Source organism: Thunnus maccoyii, chromosome 17 (genome assembly GCF_910596095.1).
Source record: "Thunnus maccoyii chromosome 17, fThuMac1.1, whole genome shotgun sequence".
In the NCBI taxonomy this organism is placed as follows: Eukaryota; Metazoa; Chordata; class Actinopteri; order Scombriformes; family Scombridae; genus Thunnus; species Thunnus maccoyii.
Genome location: NC_056549.1, coordinates 11,611,496 through 11,632,243, shown reverse-complemented (window position 1 = coordinate 11,632,243; position 20,748 = coordinate 11,611,496). Strand labels below are relative to the sequence as shown.

General features: G+C 41.3%; 1 protein-coding gene across 4 annotated transcripts; it reads left to right on the top strand.

Moving 5' to 3' along the window:
• Positions 1–1,436: 1,436 nt before the first annotated feature.
• magl (MAX dimerization protein MGA-like) lies at positions 1,437–20,706 on the top strand. 4 transcript variants are annotated; one of them, XM_042390039.1, is made up of 22 exons: positions 1,437–1,923; positions 4,829–6,027; positions 6,896–7,358; positions 7,624–7,720; positions 7,939–8,052; positions 8,201–8,329; positions 9,045–9,158; positions 9,332–9,734; positions 10,400–10,607; positions 10,841–11,078; positions 11,195–11,373; positions 11,594–11,807; positions 11,956–12,170; positions 12,728–12,970; positions 13,157–13,412; positions 13,751–14,409; positions 14,589–14,686; positions 14,809–14,854; positions 15,045–15,209; positions 17,412–17,523; positions 17,937–18,623; positions 18,746–20,706. In XM_042390039.1, exons 1-22 carry the CDS (start codon positions 1,876–1,878, stop codon positions 19,675–19,677), a joined length of 6,819 nt encoding a protein of 2,272 aa, XP_042245973.1. In that variant the 5' UTR covers positions 1,437–1,875; the 3' UTR covers positions 19,678–20,706. The 4 variants fall into 4 exon arrangements, with proteins under 4 accessions (XP_042245973.1, XP_042245972.1, XP_042245975.1 ...); XM_042390038.1 differs by lacking the exon at positions 1,437–1,923 and adding an exon at positions 1,939–2,380; XM_042390041.1 differs by lacking the exon at positions 1,437–1,923 and adding an exon at positions 2,397–2,417.
• Positions 20,707–20,748: the final 42 nt, after the last annotated feature.

Here is a 20,748-nt window from a genome sequence, read left to right as displayed (position 1 = left end):
AATTTAATTACAGAATAAATCCCTTGAGATGCACCCCTCTTGTTTTCGAAGGGGTCCTCAAGCACAAAACATAAAACTTACAACATTTAAACAAAACAAAATACATTAGTATTAATAATGATAATAAATTAAACAATACGACACAATCAACATAGTAACAACAGGGACATACACATCTATCACAAATTGGAGCATGTGTCTATGGATATTATAGCAATATTGATATGATTTCCCCACCAGATGTTACTTTGTGCAGATGAATTGCATTATAGTCTTAATATGAAACGTGTGAACTACATGTAAAGCATTTCCATGTCTATTCCTCACAGCCAAAAAATATGTATTTTATCTATTATCTGTCTAAACCGTGTAACTGCACATGTTTTATGAGGCTCTCCACCCCCCAAGCAGGAACAGGCTGCAGAATATCAGCATGAGATTTCCACGTGGAGCACAAAAGATGGGTGGGGTCATGTGGGCTACTTTCCCACTTCCTAGTCTTGGTTAGACCCCGCCCCATTGGCTTAATGACGCATTGGTTTTATTTTTGCAATAATTCAATCTTTATTTTCCTGTTTAGGCTGAATTATAAATTCACATTGTACCTTATAATAATGTTGGTTGTATTCTGTTTTCATGACAAACCAACACCTCAAGTGAAAATAAAGCATAACCTAATATGACGTCATGTCTACTCATACCTGTCAGTTGTGACGTGTGCCACCTGTGTTTATGTCTTTTTTTTTAATTTTTTTTTTTATTATTTTATCTTGGAGTTTATCAAGCCATGAGTGTAGCCCAATCTCCTGGACAGTGAATATGGTGCCATAAACCATTTATTCCACTACATTTCTATTTCATCTGGGAGAAAAAAAAATGTTACGACACATTTAGACAAGTTCATGCTGGGACAACGACCTGCAAGCATAATTGTCATTAATATATTTACCCTGTAGCCAGACAGAAGTTATGGTTGCCTCAGGCCTACACAGAATTTTAGGAGTGATATTTATCTTAAAAATAATGTTTTAAGATAACCTTGAATATATAAATTAGCTGGCTTGGTCCACATAGCTCTCAGTTAAATTACAGCTGCTGTGGATCTTGTGCTATTAATCAAATGAAATCCCCATATTGGCCACTCTCGCTTACAAAAAAAATGCATAATTCATACACTCCTTCATGACTGGAACATATTTGCTGACTTTATTTTGTAAGACAAAGACTCCTGTAGACTACCTGGATTTTTCTCTGTGAGATTAAATGACTAAATGCAACATACTAACTAGCCGGAGCTACAATGTCCAACACACGCAACTAATTAATATGCTCTCTGTAACAAATTCTGGCACATGGCGGAAGAATAACATCCATGTATAACTGACTAGTCCTATATGTTATTTAGTTCATCCACCGCTCTTAAAAAGTTTTATTTGGGCAATTATTTCCCCTGCAACGTCACGCCGCCATTTTCTCAAAGAAACAAAGCCGGTGTTACTTTGCGGCGTGTGTCTGTAGAAAGATCACAAGTGCTACTCAGGAGACACATGTTGACATTTTGTCGCGAAGAATATTTATTAATGACATTGCACTAATTATCCCATGCCTCTAAAATAAGTTTTTTTTTCATGGCCAGTGTATTTAGCCACATTTACAGGACATTGACACCATGGTGAAACAACTGGCCGGTGAAATCCTCCGCAGGGAGCTTGCGCATTGGCTACTGGAGCTCTACCGCCATGGAGAACGTGTTACGTCACAGCCCGAAAGCACGGATGTGTGTGTGAGTGTGTGTATGTGTGAGTGAGTGTGCGACGACAGAGGGACAGAGGAGTGTGTGTGTGAGTGTGTGTGTGTATATGTGTGTGTGTGTGTATGTGTGAGTGGTTCAGAACGGGTGAGAATGGAAATGTGATCGAAAAGGTAAGAAGAAGTGAAGGAAATACAAAAGAGAAGGAGGAGGAAGTGTCGGCTCTCTGCTCTGTCAGCGTTGCAAATCCGAAACATATTTTCGCGCAAACTTGGTGAGAGTTGTCCTTACCGGCGCGCGCGGACTGGGCTCGAGGTGGGAACAAGCGGAGGAGGAGGCAAAAAAAAAAAAAAAAATCTGCGGGGATGGTGGACTCCCGCTTCCCGGGAATCACGCGCCATTGAAGAGAGGGGGTGATATTGTGTGTGCATGCGCTTTGGCTCCACTGCGTGCACGCTCGGGGTCGGTCGATGCGAGCACACACTGGCGTGGCTCTCGGCCTCCATTTGCCAGTTTACGTTTATGTTCGAGGGATTCACCGAGGCCCTTCCGACGGCGACGACGACGAGCAACAGTTGGGAGTTTTACCGTGAACGTTATTATTACACTGCTCCAACCGACGGCGTAAAGGTGAGGCGTCAGTGAAACCTGCAACTTTTCCAACTTGGTAAGTGTTGGAGCGGGCGGCCTTCCTCTCTGCGGCGCGTGAGGAAGAAAGAGCTGTTATCAAACAACTTGAATTCTTATCGTTGCCTCTTATGTTTTTTTATGGAGGAGAAATAGTTACACAGGGAGCAGTTTCGGGATTTAAGTGATAAATATGCCGGTAATAACTCATTTGATGCACGCGCTCAGCCGATTAACACCTTTAGACTGCTGCATCCGTGTATTGGTGTGATTAGTAAATTGACTTGGAGGGAGGAGGAGGAGGGGGGGGGGTGGCAGGACAACAAGAAAACAGGCCTTTCTGGCTTGCACTGTGCCGTTGACGGAGATGACTTCATGTGGGTTTCTCAGGTATAAACGATTTAACCAACGGTCCGTGTTTCTGTGTCTTTTACATACTTAAAATACAGGCCTGTCCGGGGCATTTCAGCCATGTCCAGCCAAAGTCCACTTTTCCCAGACTGACAAGATTAATCATATTTTCAACTTTAAAAAAAAAACTCACACGTCAGCCTCATTTGTGCCATTTGTTATATATAGTATTAGTCATATAATGATGGTTTTTAAAGGTGCAAGCTGAGGGTATTGGAGGTGTTGTTTGTTTTTTATCTTTATTCCCACTTTTCCCCCTAGTGACTCAGTTTTGGTGTATTAAACTTAAGTACAGATTCCATTTAACATGTTATGTATTTTATTGTTTTATGTACTCAATTACTGCACATAATGACATGTGACATCACAACAACAAACATGCGACTCTTAAAGGTTCTATATGGAAGAATTGTGAAGCAATTTACATTTATTAATTGTTTTTTTATTGTCAACGAGTGAACGGATTGTAATGTAACGTAAAAAATTAGACCCTCCCCAACTTTCTCACTTGTCTGTAACAGCCGGTGGACTGATTTCTATGTGAAGAACCCGGGCAGGATTTTCCGCAAAAATCTAAAGGTGGCGGCATTTTTGCACACTCATGAGTGCCTTGCTTCTCCCCTGCTAATGTCAACAAACAATTTGCATAATGACACAACAACACAGCAGAACAAAAATGGCGCTCTCCGGCTAGAAACACGCTACAGATATTAGCTCTCCAGCTCATGAGACGGCTAGCTACCTCCTTCGACCACAACACATTTCACAAACACCACCACAATGACAAGTCACCCACTCTTGACATGGTGTGAAACACAGCGTTAGAGATCTTTTATGTTATTATGAGAAGTGTAAGGGAGGAAAAAAGACGTCACCTGCAATAATCTCGAGTCGCTGAGTGAGCACACGCGCGAGCAGAAGGCTGTTGACTGCAGCTCACTTAACGGCCACGTGTGTCACTAATGAGAAGGAATTTCTGATTCTTACAATTTAAAACCCTTAAGAGTCAATTTTGAGAAATATTTAAGCTTCCTCAACTTCCTGCATAATCCCACAGAGAACGCAGGCCTTTTTATAGGTCTTGTTACATTAGATATAGTTTATAAATACATGTTTTACACACACTTACACTGTAAAACAAGTCACCATTAGCTTATCAAAGGACCACTTATGGCCTGAGGTTTTAAATAAATTATAATTTCTCCATTAGTAGCTAATTTATTTTTCAGGAGGGTACTGCCTATCCTAAAAATGCTCTGCAATGATTTTATTCTTATTGGAATTCCTGCTGGACACGAATGCACAGAGCAAATCTATGAATTATGCAGATTCAACATGATGAAATTTGGTCCAGGGGCTCTATGGCTCAAAAAACATTCACCCAGCCAGCGACCTGAGAAACCAGTGGATGGATGTTCTTTAATTTTGTATGGTGTAAGAAATGCTGCTGTTTTGATGTTGATTATAGTCATTTCATCTCCTCATTTGGTGGCACAGAAAATGTGGTTATAAGCTGAAGTTTTGGGTGATCATGTTTTTTCAGCGGTCCACACACATCCTAGCGTTGTCATTTGTCGCACGTAATAGTGCAAAACCGCTGATTCTGCAGCTAGTGGTAAATCAGCCTGCACTCAGTAGCTCTGTGAAGTGTTGCAAAGAGTGTATTTAGCCTGTTTTAAATGCATATTTGAAAGGAAAATAATCTGAATATAATCAAATATGCATTTTTCAATTTTTGCTATGTGAGTTCATATCCGAATGGTTCTGTAAATAGTAATGCCAGAGTTCCACTGTTTTTCAGTCTTTATACAGTAGAACTGGGCATTTTGGGTTGTATTGATTGGCTGATTTCTTTAATTGTTTACATTTCTTGATGCATCGTTTGTGGCTATTATTGTTTTTGGCTTTCATTATTATTTTCTGTCTGATTTAATCACTTCTCTATAGTTCATTATGTCTTTAATGTATGTTGTAGCTCTGAACAGTGTTATACTTCATAAATAACATTATTATTATTATTGTGGTGTCATTTTCTGTTAGGTATCAAATGAAGTGGGACGAGCACAGCAGCTGGTGATGCCTGCTACAGACTCTGAAGTCACATCCATGAAGGACCCACATGCAGTGGAGGATATGGAGGGGAGCTTGACTAACGTCCCCTCCTCGGGTCCTCCTACTATCGTCCTCTCTCCAACTCCTCCTTTTCCAACCACTGTGAGACCTAGTCTCAGTAGTGAGACAGTGATTGAGAATAAAGCTGTCTCCATGGCAAGTAACGACTGCAGCTCGGCTCTCTCTTCACCTGCTGAAGCTAGCCCAGCTAAGCCTGCTGTAACATCACCTACTACCTTAGAAGGGATTGTTGAAACAAGCCCAGCTACCTCACAGATAGCATCAGCTTCAGACTCTCTAGCATACACAGGGACAAGCCTTGTCAACATATCAGAATCACTACCATTGTTGTCTGCATTGCCATCTACCACATTTGGCAGTCCAGACCTGGAAAATGACTCTCCTGCTGTGCTGACCTTCAAAGGTGTCAGTGTCACTCTGGAGAATAACAGTGTGTGGAAGCAGTTTAACAGCTGTGGAACCGAGATGATTCTCACTAAACCGGGGCGTCGGATGTTCCCATACTGTCGATATCGCCTGGCTGGTCTAGATCCTGACCGACTTTACACCCTAGTCCTGTCCATAGTTCCATCGGACCGGTACAAGTACCGCTGGAGCACATCCAAATGGGAGGTCACTGGACCAGCAGAACACCAGTCCCAGGGTCTGATCCGGGCATTTTGCCATCATTACTCACCCTGTCGAGGCTCGGATTGGATGGGTGGGCTGGTGTCCTTCTACAAACTCAAACTGACCAATAATTCCCAAGACCAGGAGGGTCATATAATCCTACACTCCATGCATCGTTACATTCCAAGGCTACATGTGTTGCCCGTCCCGGATGGGGACGCACCCACACCTGACAAGCCGGTGGTTATGGGACCAGAAAGCATGACCTTTACTTTTCCGCAAACTGAATTTATGGCTGTGACGACTTATCAGAACTTTCGGATCACACAGCTGAAAATTAATCATAATCCATTTGCAAAGGGCTTCAGAGAGGACGGGAACAACTCCCGCCTGAACAGAGTCACTACAGAGACTCAACCTGTGAAGACAGACACTCAGCCCCCTGTTTTAAAACCTGCTGAACCCAGTGAAAGCAAAGAGGAGGCTGTGGATCTGAGGTAAGGGGTTTTTTTGTTGTTTTTTTTAGTTTCACATTTGATTAGTTCACTCTGATATCTGGTTCATTCACACTGATAATTATTTTACATGTGGCACGTGACTACATGGGACTTTTGGAAGCATATTTGTTCATCATGCATATATTTGTTTTTCTGTGATAAGCAGGGCACAAAATTAGCACCAGCCACCAGCCAAATGCTGCTAAAATATGCAAGTGGCTGGTAGATTTGCTTCATTCACCAGCCAAAAAAACAATGGTAATCTATTGAGTGGCTGGTAAAATTTGAACATTCGCTAGCAATTTGGCCATTTGACCAAAACATAAATGTTGCACCCTGGAGATGAGTGTATTACAGTAAAAATAACTGCATTAATAACTGATTAAAAAAAAACATCCATCCATTACTGTGTCCAATTTGATTAAAACAGTCATTAAAATAATCCTAATCTGATCATTTAATTGAAAAAATGTGGCATGTCTCTGCATTTAACCTGATTTTAGGATAAAGTCTGGCTACTGGTAACTTAAAGGAACAATTAAATAAACAGAGGTGGACAAAATAACAGGAAAAACTTATTTATTACAGATGATACAGTCCAGTAAGTACACTGGTCCTAAGTAGACCCTCATGTAAAAACGTCTCATGTAAAACTGAAAATAATACAGTAAGCCTGTTACAACTCAAATGCGGTATTTAAATATACACGTATATGGACATATATTGGGAAATGGACGGTTTGTTAAACAGTACGACGGCTGAAATAAGCTTCAAATTTGATTGCCACATCAAAAATAATATTGTTTTTTTAGTTTCTCTTTTATATATTTTGAATTCATCAACTAAACCCATTTTTACTGTCTCACAGCACAAAGACACACAACACTCCTGCTTCACTCCCTAATGAGAAAGACACCAGACTGGTCTTGAAGCCCATAATGTTTACCCCTTCCAGGAAGAATGAATATGCCCGATATGGAAGAGGTAGACATGCCCTTGGGGAGCTTGTGCTTGTCCAAAAAAGTTCACCCGTGGAACCCAAGGAGGAAAACCGCCGCGTCAGTGTAACCCTTAACACGCAGAAATGCACCACAGTAACCCCTAAAGCAGAATCCTTGACTCCTGCATCCTCAACGTCTACCCCAGGATCATCACCTGGGTACCGCAAGAGGAGGAAGAGGATCAACAGACGTTGGGCAAATTCCCGGGGAAAAGAGTGGAAAGCTACAGCTGCCTCCCCCACGGTAGTCCACAGTCCATCATTGACGGTCGCTATGCAACCAGAGCTCGATGATGTAGAGGGCCTGCTGTTTGTGTCATTCGCCTCAAAGGTAAAACTCTACAATTACAAGAATGTTCTGCACATATCAGCATGTTTTCAAAGGATTTGTTTTTTATTGTATCAAGATGTGGTGCCTCCTCTAGTGCTCTACGTAATTTCAGAGAAGTGGGTTGAGTTTTTGCTGAAGCAATACAGATTTCCTAAAATGGCATTTGACGTATTTTGGATGATGATTATGGAGGCACTGCAGTTAGCACAGTAGTAGAAGTTCTTTAAGTATTTATACTCTACTGTTCACTGCTTTTGTGTCACAGGAAGCCCTTGAAATTCATGTCAGGGACAAGCCAGCCAATACCTCATCATCAATATCTCCAGTTCCCTTAACAACCCCAGTGCAGTTTAAACAAACAGGTAGGAAATCTGAGGTCTGATTTGATTAACTTGCATAACAAATATTTTTTTGCACCGCATGCAAAGAAGCAATTTTATTGAAATTATTTTGGATGTTTGAAAAAAAAATAGAAAAAATTGAATTTAACCTAAAAAGTTGTTGTTGTTGTTGATTTATTCACCCAGTATTGAATCAGATGTCATGTACTTGATCCTTTGTAAACATTGTGGTATTTCAGAAAAGATGATTCCAGAGACTGATGAAGAGAAGATAGCCTGCTTGGAGGCTATCGTGCTGCAGGACCTCAAAGTTCTCAAACATAGACAGGTTATCCATCCTGTGCTGAAGGAGGGTGAGTTCACACACACACACACACACACACACACACACACACACACATATATACATATATGTGTATATAACAGCCCAGTGGTTGAGTAGTGAATAAATATTACAGTGTGAATATTGTTCTCTTGTCTACCTTTTTGTCCATTTTCTAGTGGGTTTGAAGTTGAGCTCCCTAGACCCCACTAAGTCCATTGATCTGCATTATCTGGGGGTCCATCTGCCACTTCCTCCCCCGCACCCACCAGAACAAGGCAATGATGCCACAGCTGTGTGTCCTGGCAGTAAGTTAGACTGATCTCTGACAGTTCATGCGTGCTTGATTTAACGTACATTCTTGTACTGGGCTGCTTTACTAGCTGTGCTTTGACGAATGTTATCTTTTAAGTCCCAGTTATACATCATCTTAACTTTTGACATTGTTGTCTTAATAAGAGAATGAAGGGGAAAAAAACCCAAGATGTTACTTAGCGATCGTAGTTTCTGGTAGTCTGACCAGCTGGGGAAATGTACATGACTAAATTGTTATTGGAATTAAACCATTGTGATTAAAATAATTATGAGAATGCACCCAGTTCTTCACCCACAGATCATTTCAGATGTTTGATGGTGTGTTTGGGAGGGATTCAAGTAAAATAAGGATTCGTTTTATTCACCACTTTTGCCAGAGTAGGTTAATGTGACAGGGGCATTGTTTTTCTTCAGGGCAGAGATTTTTACACTGAGGGAAAGTGATGATACAGAGTTGTTTTAAAATAAACACAAGAGAAACAGACTCAACAGAGCCACGGCAAGTGGATGATAGTGGTCCAAATCTCACTGGGCAGCAATTACTGTTGAGTTCTGTTGCCTAGTTGATACTTTTTCAAGATTCTTCATGAAGTTTTTAGTCCATCTGTATTCCTTGTGTAGTACTTAACACAACATTGTGAAGCACTGAATATAAGAGTGCTGATACAGACTTGCTCTGAAAGCTAATGCAGCATGTTTCCTTCACAGATGAAGGATTACCCTTCATGTCCCGGACAGGAAAGACAAGTGACATGACGAAAATAAAGGGATGGAGAAACAAGTTTATTAGAAGCAAAGAAACATCTCCTTCTAACTGTGATGGTGAGGTTTGCCCTTCTTGTTGTAGCTGCAGTGTCCCTTTCATCATGCAATGGGATTAGTCTAGTCATTCTAATTACCAAAAGATTAACTGAACTGAAACAAACTGAATATGCTTGTGTTTGATTCATTATTCCTCATTGATTAATTAATCTCTCTATTCTCCCTCTCAAAAGGATCACAAAAGAACCTATCTGCCTTCTGCAGCAACATGTTGGATGAGTACTTGGAGAGCGAAGCTCAGCAAATCAGTGAGCGTGCTGCTGCCTTCTCCACAAACCCAGAGGGCTCTGTGGCCTATCAACTGCCTGCTAAAAGCTCCAGCTATGTAAAAACCCTGGACAGCGCACTGAAGCATCGAAACTCTGCCTCCAAAGTCCCAGTGGGCGCCAACAGGCCATGTCCCCTTTCCCACAAACCCCTCCTCTACTCTGCCCTGACCTCACCAGCTCCTCCCCTGGCCAGACCTGCAACGCCTGTTCAAGCAGGAGCCCAGTCCACACAGCGGTCTACACCTTCACATTCACCGCCTGGACCTGTGCCAGTAGTTGGTGCAAACGCTAGTTCTGATTCACAGAGGTAAGGATGTCATTTGGCTTTATTTGTAGAGTCTCAGCTTTTTTTGTTTGACACATTTCTCAACATTTTTCTTTTAATCCTTTTTTTAGGAAACCTTTAAGTCCTTTAAATCAATGTAATGAATGTAATGTATTAATTACAAAGCATATTAACATGATAAATATTTATTGGCTAATAAAATGGAGATTCAATAGCTAAAGAAAAGGGAAACTTGCCACTTGTCCTGTGTTAGCTTTGTTCATTTATAAGTATGCTCGTTGTGGATCTGTATTTCCTTTCCTCAGAGCTCTGTAATGGTAAATGGTTACACCAGAGCTAATGTCTCATTTGGGTCACTTGTATCATATTTTAATGCGGTCATGATGTCAGTGATTGCAGGACAATTAGAACACAGACGTACATCTTGTGACTGACTTGCACAATACAAATGTTTCCAAATTAGCACCGGGAAAAAGTGTTTTTCAGATTTTAGAGAACTCCTTTCAAAAGTAGCACATATCTGTATTTAAAAGGGAGAGTAAACATGTAAATATGCTTTCTTCAGACCAAAACACAAGATTGGTGGGGCATGTTTAGACGTAGGTTGCTTTCCCCTGAATTTATACTTTTATTTTTAGGCAGATTAAACTGAGCAACACTAATTTGCTGAGTTCTTCCTGTTTTAGATTGTCTACATACCAACCAGGGGTCAACCAGAAACTAGCGGTGACCTATGGGCAGAGCCTCGGGATGACACACAGACCTTCAGGCCTCTCCAAGGTCCAGCTCAGACTGTTGCAGATGGAGATTGGAGCCTTGAATCAGGGCCTTGAGAGAACACAGCTTACTGAAGACAGATTGTCATTGGCTCTGTCTGTAATGCTGACAAAACAGGTATGCAACATACTGTACAAGTGTAGTCTGTGTGTGTGTCTTTGTGTACAATGTCATTTGATATTGATGATGGGCTTTTATTATGCAAAATATAAATCAATGAATGAGGGGGTGTTGAGAACAATGTTTGGCTAATAGACAGCACACACACACACCCACACTGGCACGTGACATGAAGAAAATGCTTTGAAAATTGTTTTAACGAGTTGCTGCTCTGCTTCCATTTCAATCAGACGCTGTCCAGTCAGGTTCCTAAGGTACCTCGGTATCCAAAGCACAAAGTTGCAGGATCTGAATGTGGCCAGGAGTTCTGCAGACTGGGCTGTGTTTGTTCCAGTCTCCAGAATCCCAACAGAGGTCCTGTCCACTGCCGGCGGCCTGAATGCATGTTTGGCTGTGCCTGTTTTAAGCGCAAAATCACCAAGCAGTCGACAACGCAGGAGAGTGAACAAGAGATCCAGCCTGTTTACTGTAAGATCATTAACTGTCATTAAAATTATGAGATAATTGCTTTTATTTACTGCCTAGGTTGGTCACAATCCTCAGTTGCCCACATGTATTGATGACGTGCTTTTATCTCTTCCCAGCTATGACTAATATGGAGTATGAGGTCCAGCCTCGCCCAGGCTCCCATTCCAGTAAACTGTGGAACTCCAACATTCTTGATGTGGATCCAGAGCCCATCTTCACCCCCAAAAGTTCTCCTGTGTATTCATTCCCTTTGAAGGTCTTGAAACGCAACAGTGCACTTTATTCGACTCAAGTGGTAAATACAGAATCTCTCTCCTTTTGGGGTTTAATTCAAGCTTTTACACTTGTTTTATTTGTATAACACTCATGCAACAAATGCTTATAGTCACTAGAATATGAAATATGTGTATTAAATATAAAAAACCGTCATGTGTCTTCATTTTTATCCCGTTTTGGGAGTTTGAATGCTAGACTGGTGATTTACATGACAGTTTAAAAAAAACTTATTATCACAGCCGATCCGAGAAGAGGATAAGGATCCGGTGTACAAATACTTGGAGAGCAAACTGACGTGCGCACGTGTGAGAGAGTTCAACAGCAAGCCTCCTCCTGAACTCACCATAGAGCCCAAGATCCCTGATCCACCAATCACCGCAACAAAACCGCAGAAGACAACTGACAACCTGCCGAAAAAGTACCACAGAACTATACTGACTGTTGAAAAAGCAGGTGAGGAACTAAAGAAGCGCGTGCTTCACTGGCCTATGAAAATCAAATCCTTGAATCCTTTGTTGGCTGTATGACGTATCTGACTGTATGATATTGAAGATGCTTTTGTTTCTATACATAACCAATAATGCCTCATGTCCCCTGGCAGGAAAGACAGCATCAAATGAAACACAAGCAAGGAAGCAAATAGAGATCCAGTCAGCGTGTCAGTGGGACAAGGACCGCAAAATGGTCCTCGAAGCTCTATGTCGACGCATGAATCAGAATAAATTGTCTCAGCGTTTCTGCATTGGACCTTACCACATCCGCCCGATCACCAAGATCTTCATGCAGAAGCCCAGCGGCTCCATTGTCACATACAGGGTAGGTCTCTGAAGAATACTGCATCCATGTAGCAGTGATGAATCCGTAAAATCACTTTCTGTTTATTTATGTACAAGGCCAAGAATAATATAAGTGACATCTGTATATTGCGAGCTCCCAGTGATCGCTCCAAGTGTTTATAAACATTTTATAGGAAAATATTAAATGCATTTAAGCACTGAATGGAGCGGGAAGGTGCAGGTCCTGCTGATGGACTGTTGCAGTCTGTCCTTCTCTGCTTTCTCTTGCCATTTATTTCACTGCTGTTTATTTTCAGAATCATTTTTATTGGCCAAGTACCATACAAGGAATTTGACTCCAGTTTAGTAGCTCTCAACATACTTACACAAAAATAACAACACAACAATCTTAAGAAATATACACAAGGAATGACTATTTACAGGTGAAACTTGTTTTTGTTAACTGTAAACAGGATGCAAATAGTGCAAAGAAGTGAAGGGTGCCAGGAGTTGTAGTTGAAGAAATGTTGTACACATTTCTTCCCAGTTAACCCCGTGATGAAATTTTCTGCTATTCAACACTACACTTTCTCCCAGGTACACATCAGTAAACCGGAAAAATCCAGCGATAATGACGAGGACGAATTTGATGCCAGCGATGAAGAAAAGAATGCCAATAAAAGTTTCCATGGGGAAATGGATGCAGAGGAGGACGAGGGCCAAACTGATGAGCAAGAGATGCAGTTTGGAGTCACACCGTTTCTGAGTGGAGTGTTACCTGCTGGCAGACTGAGAGCCAGGACCAAACCTGCTGGCTGCCAGGCATTTGGACTTATACAGGTTAGCCTCAAGGAAATGCTGTTTATCTACAACACTTAAAAATATTGTTTTACTCGGGGTGGGAACCTTCACCTGGCAATGCATTACTGAGAGCATTGATAATGTATTTGAAAAAAAATGCAATCTGCAGAAATCCAAATACTTTGAACAGGCTTGTAAGCTATATATTTCCTCTAACTTGAACAGGTAAATGGCAAATCCTACAATCAGGCCAGACTGTTGCTGGGAGGCATGGGATCTCTTCATCCAGCCAATCGCCTTGCAGCGTACGTCACAGGCCGACTCCATGCTTCCAGTGACGTCTCTCGTAAAATCTCTCAGAAACCAGATACTGCACACAACGCTCCCGGTGCTCTGCACATAAAGGCTGCTGGCACAGTAGTCCCTCCGATTATCACTGCAAGAAAAACCACTGATCTGAAGACGCCATCACAACCACCAGGTGAGTTTGTTTCTCTTTTCCTGGACCACAGGACAAGCACATAGTTTTAAACTGATTGCTTCCCAGAGGGAAAAGAAAACTACTAGAGAACACCCCGTCATAGACTCACACCTGCAGCTACTGGAGACTTTTGAAATTTAATTTGAAATCTTTAAGCTCTAATTCACAATATAAGAGAGTGTAAGGAAAGGAAGCATTTTTAAGTTTTGCTGTTTCTCAGGATTTCTCTCACTTTCTTTTAATATTTTGAGATATAATAATCAAGCTGGTATGTTGAATCTGGATAATTATTATTTCTTTGTTTCATCACCTTGCCCTGTATTGTTTTGTTTCCTCAGTTCAATTATCACAGCCAGACTCTTGGAAAAAGGGATCCATCATCTTGCCTCAGCAATCACAAAACTCCTCAACCATCAACCCTGTCCAGATATTTGCATCAGGCCAACGCAGCATGGTCAACCCCTTCCAGAACAGCTCCACATCCTCGCCTGTCTCTCTCACCGTGTCCCCCTCTCTGAAAACCCCCAGTTTCTTGGGACAGAGTGGGACCTACTCATTCAGGATCTGTCCACCAGCCAACCAGAGTACGAGAGGCCCGAACCTACCAGGGATCACCCTACCTGGGGGCTTTACTCTCATTCAACTCCCAAAGCCCGGAGCTGATGGAGCTTTAACACAACAGTCAGAAGCTGGAAACACTACAAACATGGATAGCATTGGTAAAGCCCAGCCACAAAAAGATTCTTTGTTTACATTCGACCACTCAAAAATCAAGAATTGGCTTGGTTTGGACACTTTTAATGGAGCTAAAGACCTATCAAGTAGCAGATCAGTGGAGCCTGTCGCAGCCCCAGAGCTGATGTGTGATGAGAGGATGCCATCAGATGAAGCCAACAGCAGGCTGGTGGCGAGAGAAGTCGAGTCAAACATGGATATTGCTTCAGAAGACCTAAGTTCCGACTCCTCGGACTACTGCGGAGACGGTGATGAAGATGAAGTAAGTGTAGAGAGAGAAGATTTTTCTGTAACATTTGTTTCTGTATAAGATATAAAGATAAAAATGTGACTTTCATAGACTACAAAAAAAAAATCAGCATATCAAATCCTGTTGATTGTTGCTACTGTAGTCATTGTTACAGTTTTAAAAAACGCACACTGAATTTTGGTTTTCTTCAGGATGAGACAGTGGACATTGAGACTGTAGAAGAAGTGAGACAAAGTATGGCCATCGCCAAAATGAAGAAAGCTGCCAGCAGGGCAATACGGGAGTCACGGTAATACATGTGTATATTTGTGCTTGTGCTTGTAACATTAGCAGGTGTTCTGCTACTGAATGAGTAATATTACAATTTGAATTTGGCTCTCAAAGTTTTCTTTATTCTTCTTCTACCCTCAGAGATTCCAGCGATGATTTAGGATCAGCGAAGGAACTCAACATCCAGGTTCGACCTAGTTCAGCCGTTTGAGCCACATTTTCTCATGCACCAGCCATACACTAAAATCAATGAAATAATAACTAACATATCCAATATTGACGCCAAGTCTGTTTGGTTGCCTGTTAAACAGTATTTCTGAGAATAGAGGGTGTTATTACTGTTATTGCTTATCACCTCCATTGTCTCTCCATTGCAGGATCAAATGGACAACGAACATGATGCGTCTGGTGACAAAAAGAGGCGAAAGAACCACACGGTGCTCGAAAGGCAAAGACGCTCTGAACAGCGGATCCTCTTTGATAAACTGCAGATTATACTTGACAGTGATCCCAGAGCCCCCAGACTGCGCCTTCTTTCACTGGTCAGTCCCATATCTTGTCTAACCATGTGGAGAAGTTTATCCTTGTAGTCAGTTGTGACAGGCCGCAAACTGCAAGAAAACTTTACCTACTAAATGAAATTATCTATATGCAGCACCAGGGGTTTTCCCTGCCTATCTAACTGAAAGGCTGTATTATTGTTATTATTATTATTATTATTATTATTATTATTATTATTATTATTATTATTATTATTATTATTATTATTATTATAATATTACTGGCTGCTACCTTTGTGGAAAATTCTGACATGTGATGGAACGAAAAAGACGTAACTCAATATTGTGAACTTTCTACGCCGTCATTCTGAGACTAATGTTAGCGGAGCGGAGCAGCGAACTCTATCGGTAACAAACGAGACAGGCTGACCAACACACACTGCAGCATTAAACAAGACAATAACTCGGCGCTCAGTCTCTTTCACCTCAAAAACCCTGCAGCCGCTCAGCGTGTTGTACAGCGATGTCTTTCCCCAGAGCTAACGGTGCAACAACGAGGCTGCTCTCCACTGCTGGAGACATGACGTTAATAACAACACAGCAGAGCAACTCCACCTCCCACTCATTTTGTTATTCTCATACAGGCAGGAGACTGTAAGATGCTTTCAAATTTATTAATTAATGCAGTTGACCATTTGTCTTATCTGCCGGTTATGTTTCATATTGTATTTCAGTGGAATAAGGACACCAGTGAAAGTTTTGGCACCCAGTATCAGAGTCCTGTACCAGGTCGGGTACCCGCAAAAACGGGTAAAAAATATAATTGTATAAATTCACGGGCACGGGTAAAAATGAACTAAATGCGGGCAGGTAGCAGGTAGTCAGAAATGAAAATAATTTGCAGTATTTTTAACAGCTAAATCAGCTAATGGCCTATTATCAAGTCCAATCAGTTCTCGCCTACACCCTTTTATTGTGAAGTGGTCAGTGGATTACTGTTAGTGTTATAAGGCATACAAGTTAGCAATCATTATAACATTAGTATGCAATCATTGTTAAGTGTGTGTGTGAGAGAGAAACCGCTGCAAAGACAAAGATTCTGATTGCGCAACAAGGAAAAATAAAGCACTTCAAAGTGAGTGACTGCGTAACCTATGTGTTTAGGTCGGGTCGCATTGCGGCTCTTATATTTACGGGTCCAGGCAGGTCTGGATTTGACAGGGAGATAATTGTGGGTAACGAGACGGTTTCGGTACTGAGCTTTGCGGGTGCAGGTTTGCAAAATTGGATCTGTGCAGGACTCCTCCCAATATACTAGAGCAAGAGACTGAAAATGGATCCCCCTTTTCATTCAATCAAGAATCGGTTTTAAATTGAGAATCGATTCTGAATTGATTCTCACCAAGTATCGTGATAGTGTTGAATTGGAATATAGCATATCATCCCAGGCCTACATTTATTTCATCTTTTTGTTCCATCTTGGTATAAAATTTAAATCCATATGGACACTTTTGTTTGTCAAATCATAATTTTTTTTTCACTTAAGCGCACAACACTCTAAAGCACAAACTGTACACCGCACAACGCACGTTCTCCAGCCTTTGCCACAAAAAATTCCAGGGAAAACCCTGAGTACTGTAGGCAGTGTTAGAACTGTGACATAAACCAGGACACCCTCTAGCCAGAAATAAACCACTGCAGTCACTATCAAAGAAAGGGTAGATGATTTAGAACAGTGCAGCTCTGCCACTGCAAGTTGATTAGTTTACATTTAATCCTGCATTAAACCTCTCGATATTTTTTTAGCCAAGTTTGATTTACCACTTTAAATAAACCTGTGGTTGCAGCTGCACATACTGTAAGTGCAAACTTGCAAATCTTCCATACTTACTTTTAGCCTACACACATAAAAATGTCATTTTAGTCAATTGAAGATGCTTAGTTAATAGTAGTTATTCAAAAATACACTCATAACTGTGTAACTGGCAAATTGAAGTGTGTTGCACTGATAGTAGTAGTATAAACCGCTTAAACAAATGCTCTCCAATGGGAAGAGTTGAACGTCCAATATACATATCAAAGTTGTAATTCAGTTTATTCCATTTTTTTTATGATACCAATTAGAAAAAAGAACAGAAATGCATGAAAATCATGCTGCAGATCTTTACCACTTAGTATTTGTACTCGATCAATTCACAGCTCTTTGTCACCATTGTCACTCTTTCTGTTATGTTGTGTTTGCAGGCTGTAAATGAAATCCAAACTCTGAATGAGACCTCTAAACGTCTGGAGGAGAAGAAGAGGAGGCTGATTCAGATGCAGTCTGTCTACATGAAAGAACTTTCTCTTTTGTCTGGTATGTATAATCTGTGTCTCTATATGTTGTTGTTGTTGCATTTTATGCGTACTGAGTTGTGTAATATTTAAATGGAAATGTGCTGTAGAGAATTAGCTGAAGCCTGCTGAAGTATAAATGGTCACTCCAGTAAAATCTCTATCATTACTCGATTGCTATGAAATCTACCGTACATCTTCACCTGATCTGATGTCTGAAATCATTAATAATGCAGTGGAACAGTTGTGACTTTTAATAACAGCCAATTCCAAATGATCTTGTAAATCTTAAACATTAAAAAGCAACAGGTGTTGAATTTAATAAATAAAACGCTCAGGCCTGGATGAAGAGAATAACAGTGTGACTGTGCACATGCGATGCTGCTTTCTCTGACACTTGTTATATGAAATGTTTCCTTTTTTTTTTTTTTTTAGGGAAGTCAGAGGGGCTGATTAAAAAGAAGCTGAAAGAGATCTGCGAGAGACAGAAAGTGAGAGAAAGGACAATGAAATGGAAGCCTTACTTTTCCCATCTACTCCAGTCCAGAGCTGCTCTTCTTCAATCCACTACTCACCAGTCTAAGCTCCAGCCCACACCCTTCTCACAGCCCGACTTCCACACAACTCCATGTCAGGAAAACCCGCACACAATTCCAGCCCAAAACAATGCAAATCCGGTGATGTCCCAGCTTCAGATTAACCTACAGAGCTCCACCAGAGCGCTACCCCAAACCAGCATGCCCATGTCACATTCTCCGCCCCAAGCTGTGTCATCTCCAGCCCAGGCGGAGGTCACCGCACCCCCATTGCAGGCAGAGAATCAACCGGGTGAACCAGTGACCTCAGCTCAAATCAGTCAACATCACTCAAAGTGTGAGAGCCTTCAGGAAACACCTGCAGACTCAGCCCAGGTCACCACACCCGATACTCAAATGGAGTGCCAGTCTCAAGCTCACTCAGCCGCAGTTCCACCTCAGCCCACTGCAGACCAGGATGGAGCTCCACCTATATCCTCAACACCCAAGTCAAATAAAAACCCTGTCCACCTTCCACAACCCCTTGCTCTTCCTCTGATCCGCTCCAAGACCGGCAGGATCATACTTCCCTCATCTCTGAAACCAAGTAAGTTATTACTGTATGTCAGGTCAGACCCCCTTTCCTCCTCAATGATTTATCACCCCTTTTTCATTAAAATGTATTATTATTATATCGTCATAATAAAATATATTTTTATCTTCTCACAGCTGGTCAAGGCTTCTATACACTCATGGTGATGAAAGCCAAGCAGAAAGGAGAGGATGACAACGCTGATGTGGACTCATCCAAGAATCAAGAGCAAAGCTTTTCTGAATCTGAGCATCTTTCAGATACAGAGAGCAGCCGCACTTTGGAGGAAGACAAATCTGTACAATCCTCAAACTCTGAATCAAAGCATTCAGGTGCAAAAACCCCCCTGTCTGAGCTCGCCCTCCTTAACAAATCAATCTTTGTGTCATCGGTGGCTCTGCAACCTGTGGAAAGCCCAGAGGGGGGCACAGTGGTGGGTTTGAACAAAACACTGGCGACTGCTTGTTTGAGTTTCAACTGTGTGAAGCAGATTCCTAATTCTGCCGAGCCCAAGCCTGATTCTAGCCCTCCTGTAGTCCGTCGTCGCAGAGGCAGACCTCGAAAGAACCCAATTCCCTCTGTTAGTGAAAGCGAAAAAGGTCCTGTGGTGGAAGACACCAGTACAAATGCCAGTGAAAGGGAAACATCTGTTCTGGTTGAAGAAACCAGTCAAAATGGGAATGAAACTGAAAAGATGACTTTGGAAATGATAAAGACACAAGCTGAGTGTGTCACGGGGATGGTTGATGATGATAACCCTGTGGCAGTCAAACGGAGAAGAGGGAGGCCTCCAAAGAAGTCGTCGGCACAGTCGTTGAGCCCTCACGTTATGCAAGCAGGAAGAGGTTCATTTAAATCTAATGAGGACAGCCCCTTCAGACTCCCTCACAATTTTAGAAGCCCTGAAACCAAATCCAAGGAAAGCCCTGCAACAGACGCTTTGCTCGGAGGCATCAGCACATCACGGCCATTAACCCGAGGCGCTTTAGGAAAGGACTTCCCCAGTGCCAAGAAACGGTCCTGGATAGACATAGAGAAGGAACTGGAACCTGAACTGGAGTTTGAATAATCCTCTTATCTTCCCGTCACTATAAAAGCCAATGCACACATTTTTAGTCATGTGACCTCAGTTAGTCTCACACTGAAACCTCACACCTCTTCGAGGCACCAGTATCTTCAAGCTTCATCCTCACAGTCTTACTCATTTAGAGGAGGTTTCTCTTCTGCTCTCTAATTAGTGTGAACACAAGTTACATTAGAAGGTCATTAGAAGCATCACCAAATGTGCCTGTGTGTGAATTCAGAGGACCAAGGACACAGTAAAATACTTGATGCTGCTCTTTTCTGCACAAGTCGGCACAGAACTCAGTGGACTTATTTCATACTATAGAGAGAGAGAGAGAGGCTGTTTTTGGTATAATATGTGAGAAAGCATTAATTGACCTGCTGAATGTATGAATGAAATTTATGGTAACTCCCACAATCAGTTTTGAAATTCCTTTTTTTTTTTTTTTTAAACTGATGTCTTCTTTAAACGTTGCCAACATTATTATTTTTGCATTCACAAGAAACAGTATATTGGGATTTATTCAAGTCATTTATCAATGATCTGTCTTATGCAAATAAAAAACAGATTATGTAAATCCAATATGTTAATGTCAGCCTTACAGTGTAAGTTAAATATTTGTATCCTGAATACAATCAGGCAATGCGTTACTCCATACACACATTAAAATGTAATGTTTTCTCTGTTTTTTTATTGAGAGCTAGATTGATGCATATTTCTTTTGGAATTATTGTTTTCCATGACTGTGTGAAAATAATTTGTAGTAGCACTTTGTTTTTTTTTGGTAGAAACCTCCTGTGAGTTCATTCATATGCAGACAACTGAAATAATTTAAATGTTGACTGTCACAAGCAATCAAGATAAAAAGCTATTAGCCATATATTGTATCTATGAAAATAACTTCTGTAAATATTTTATTTTGCTTTTAATTTCAATACATTTTCTTCTGTCCTGTTACTTGAGTTAAATTGAAAGCTCACATGGCCTTGAAAATGAATAAAAACTACATGCATTCATAATGGAAACCTTCAATAGGATTCAACAGACTGTTATCCTCAATAGACCATATCAGCA

What these genes read in the sequence shown, in the direction of transcription:
- magl (XM_042390038.1), top strand. Translation starts at nt 2,180, where the DNA reads ATGCGCTTTGGCTCCACTGCGTGCACGCTCGGGGTCGGTCGATGCGAG. An exon ending in GACGCCATCACAACCACCAG is followed by an intron (nt 13,413 to 13,750) that starts GTGAGTTTGTTT and finishes TTGTTTCCTCAG; the next exon opens with TTCAATTATCACAGCCAGAC. An exon ending in AGGGCAATACGGGAGTCACG is followed by an intron (nt 14,687 to 14,808) that starts GTAATACATGTG and finishes TTCTACCCTCAG; the next exon opens with AGATTCCAGCGATGATTTAG.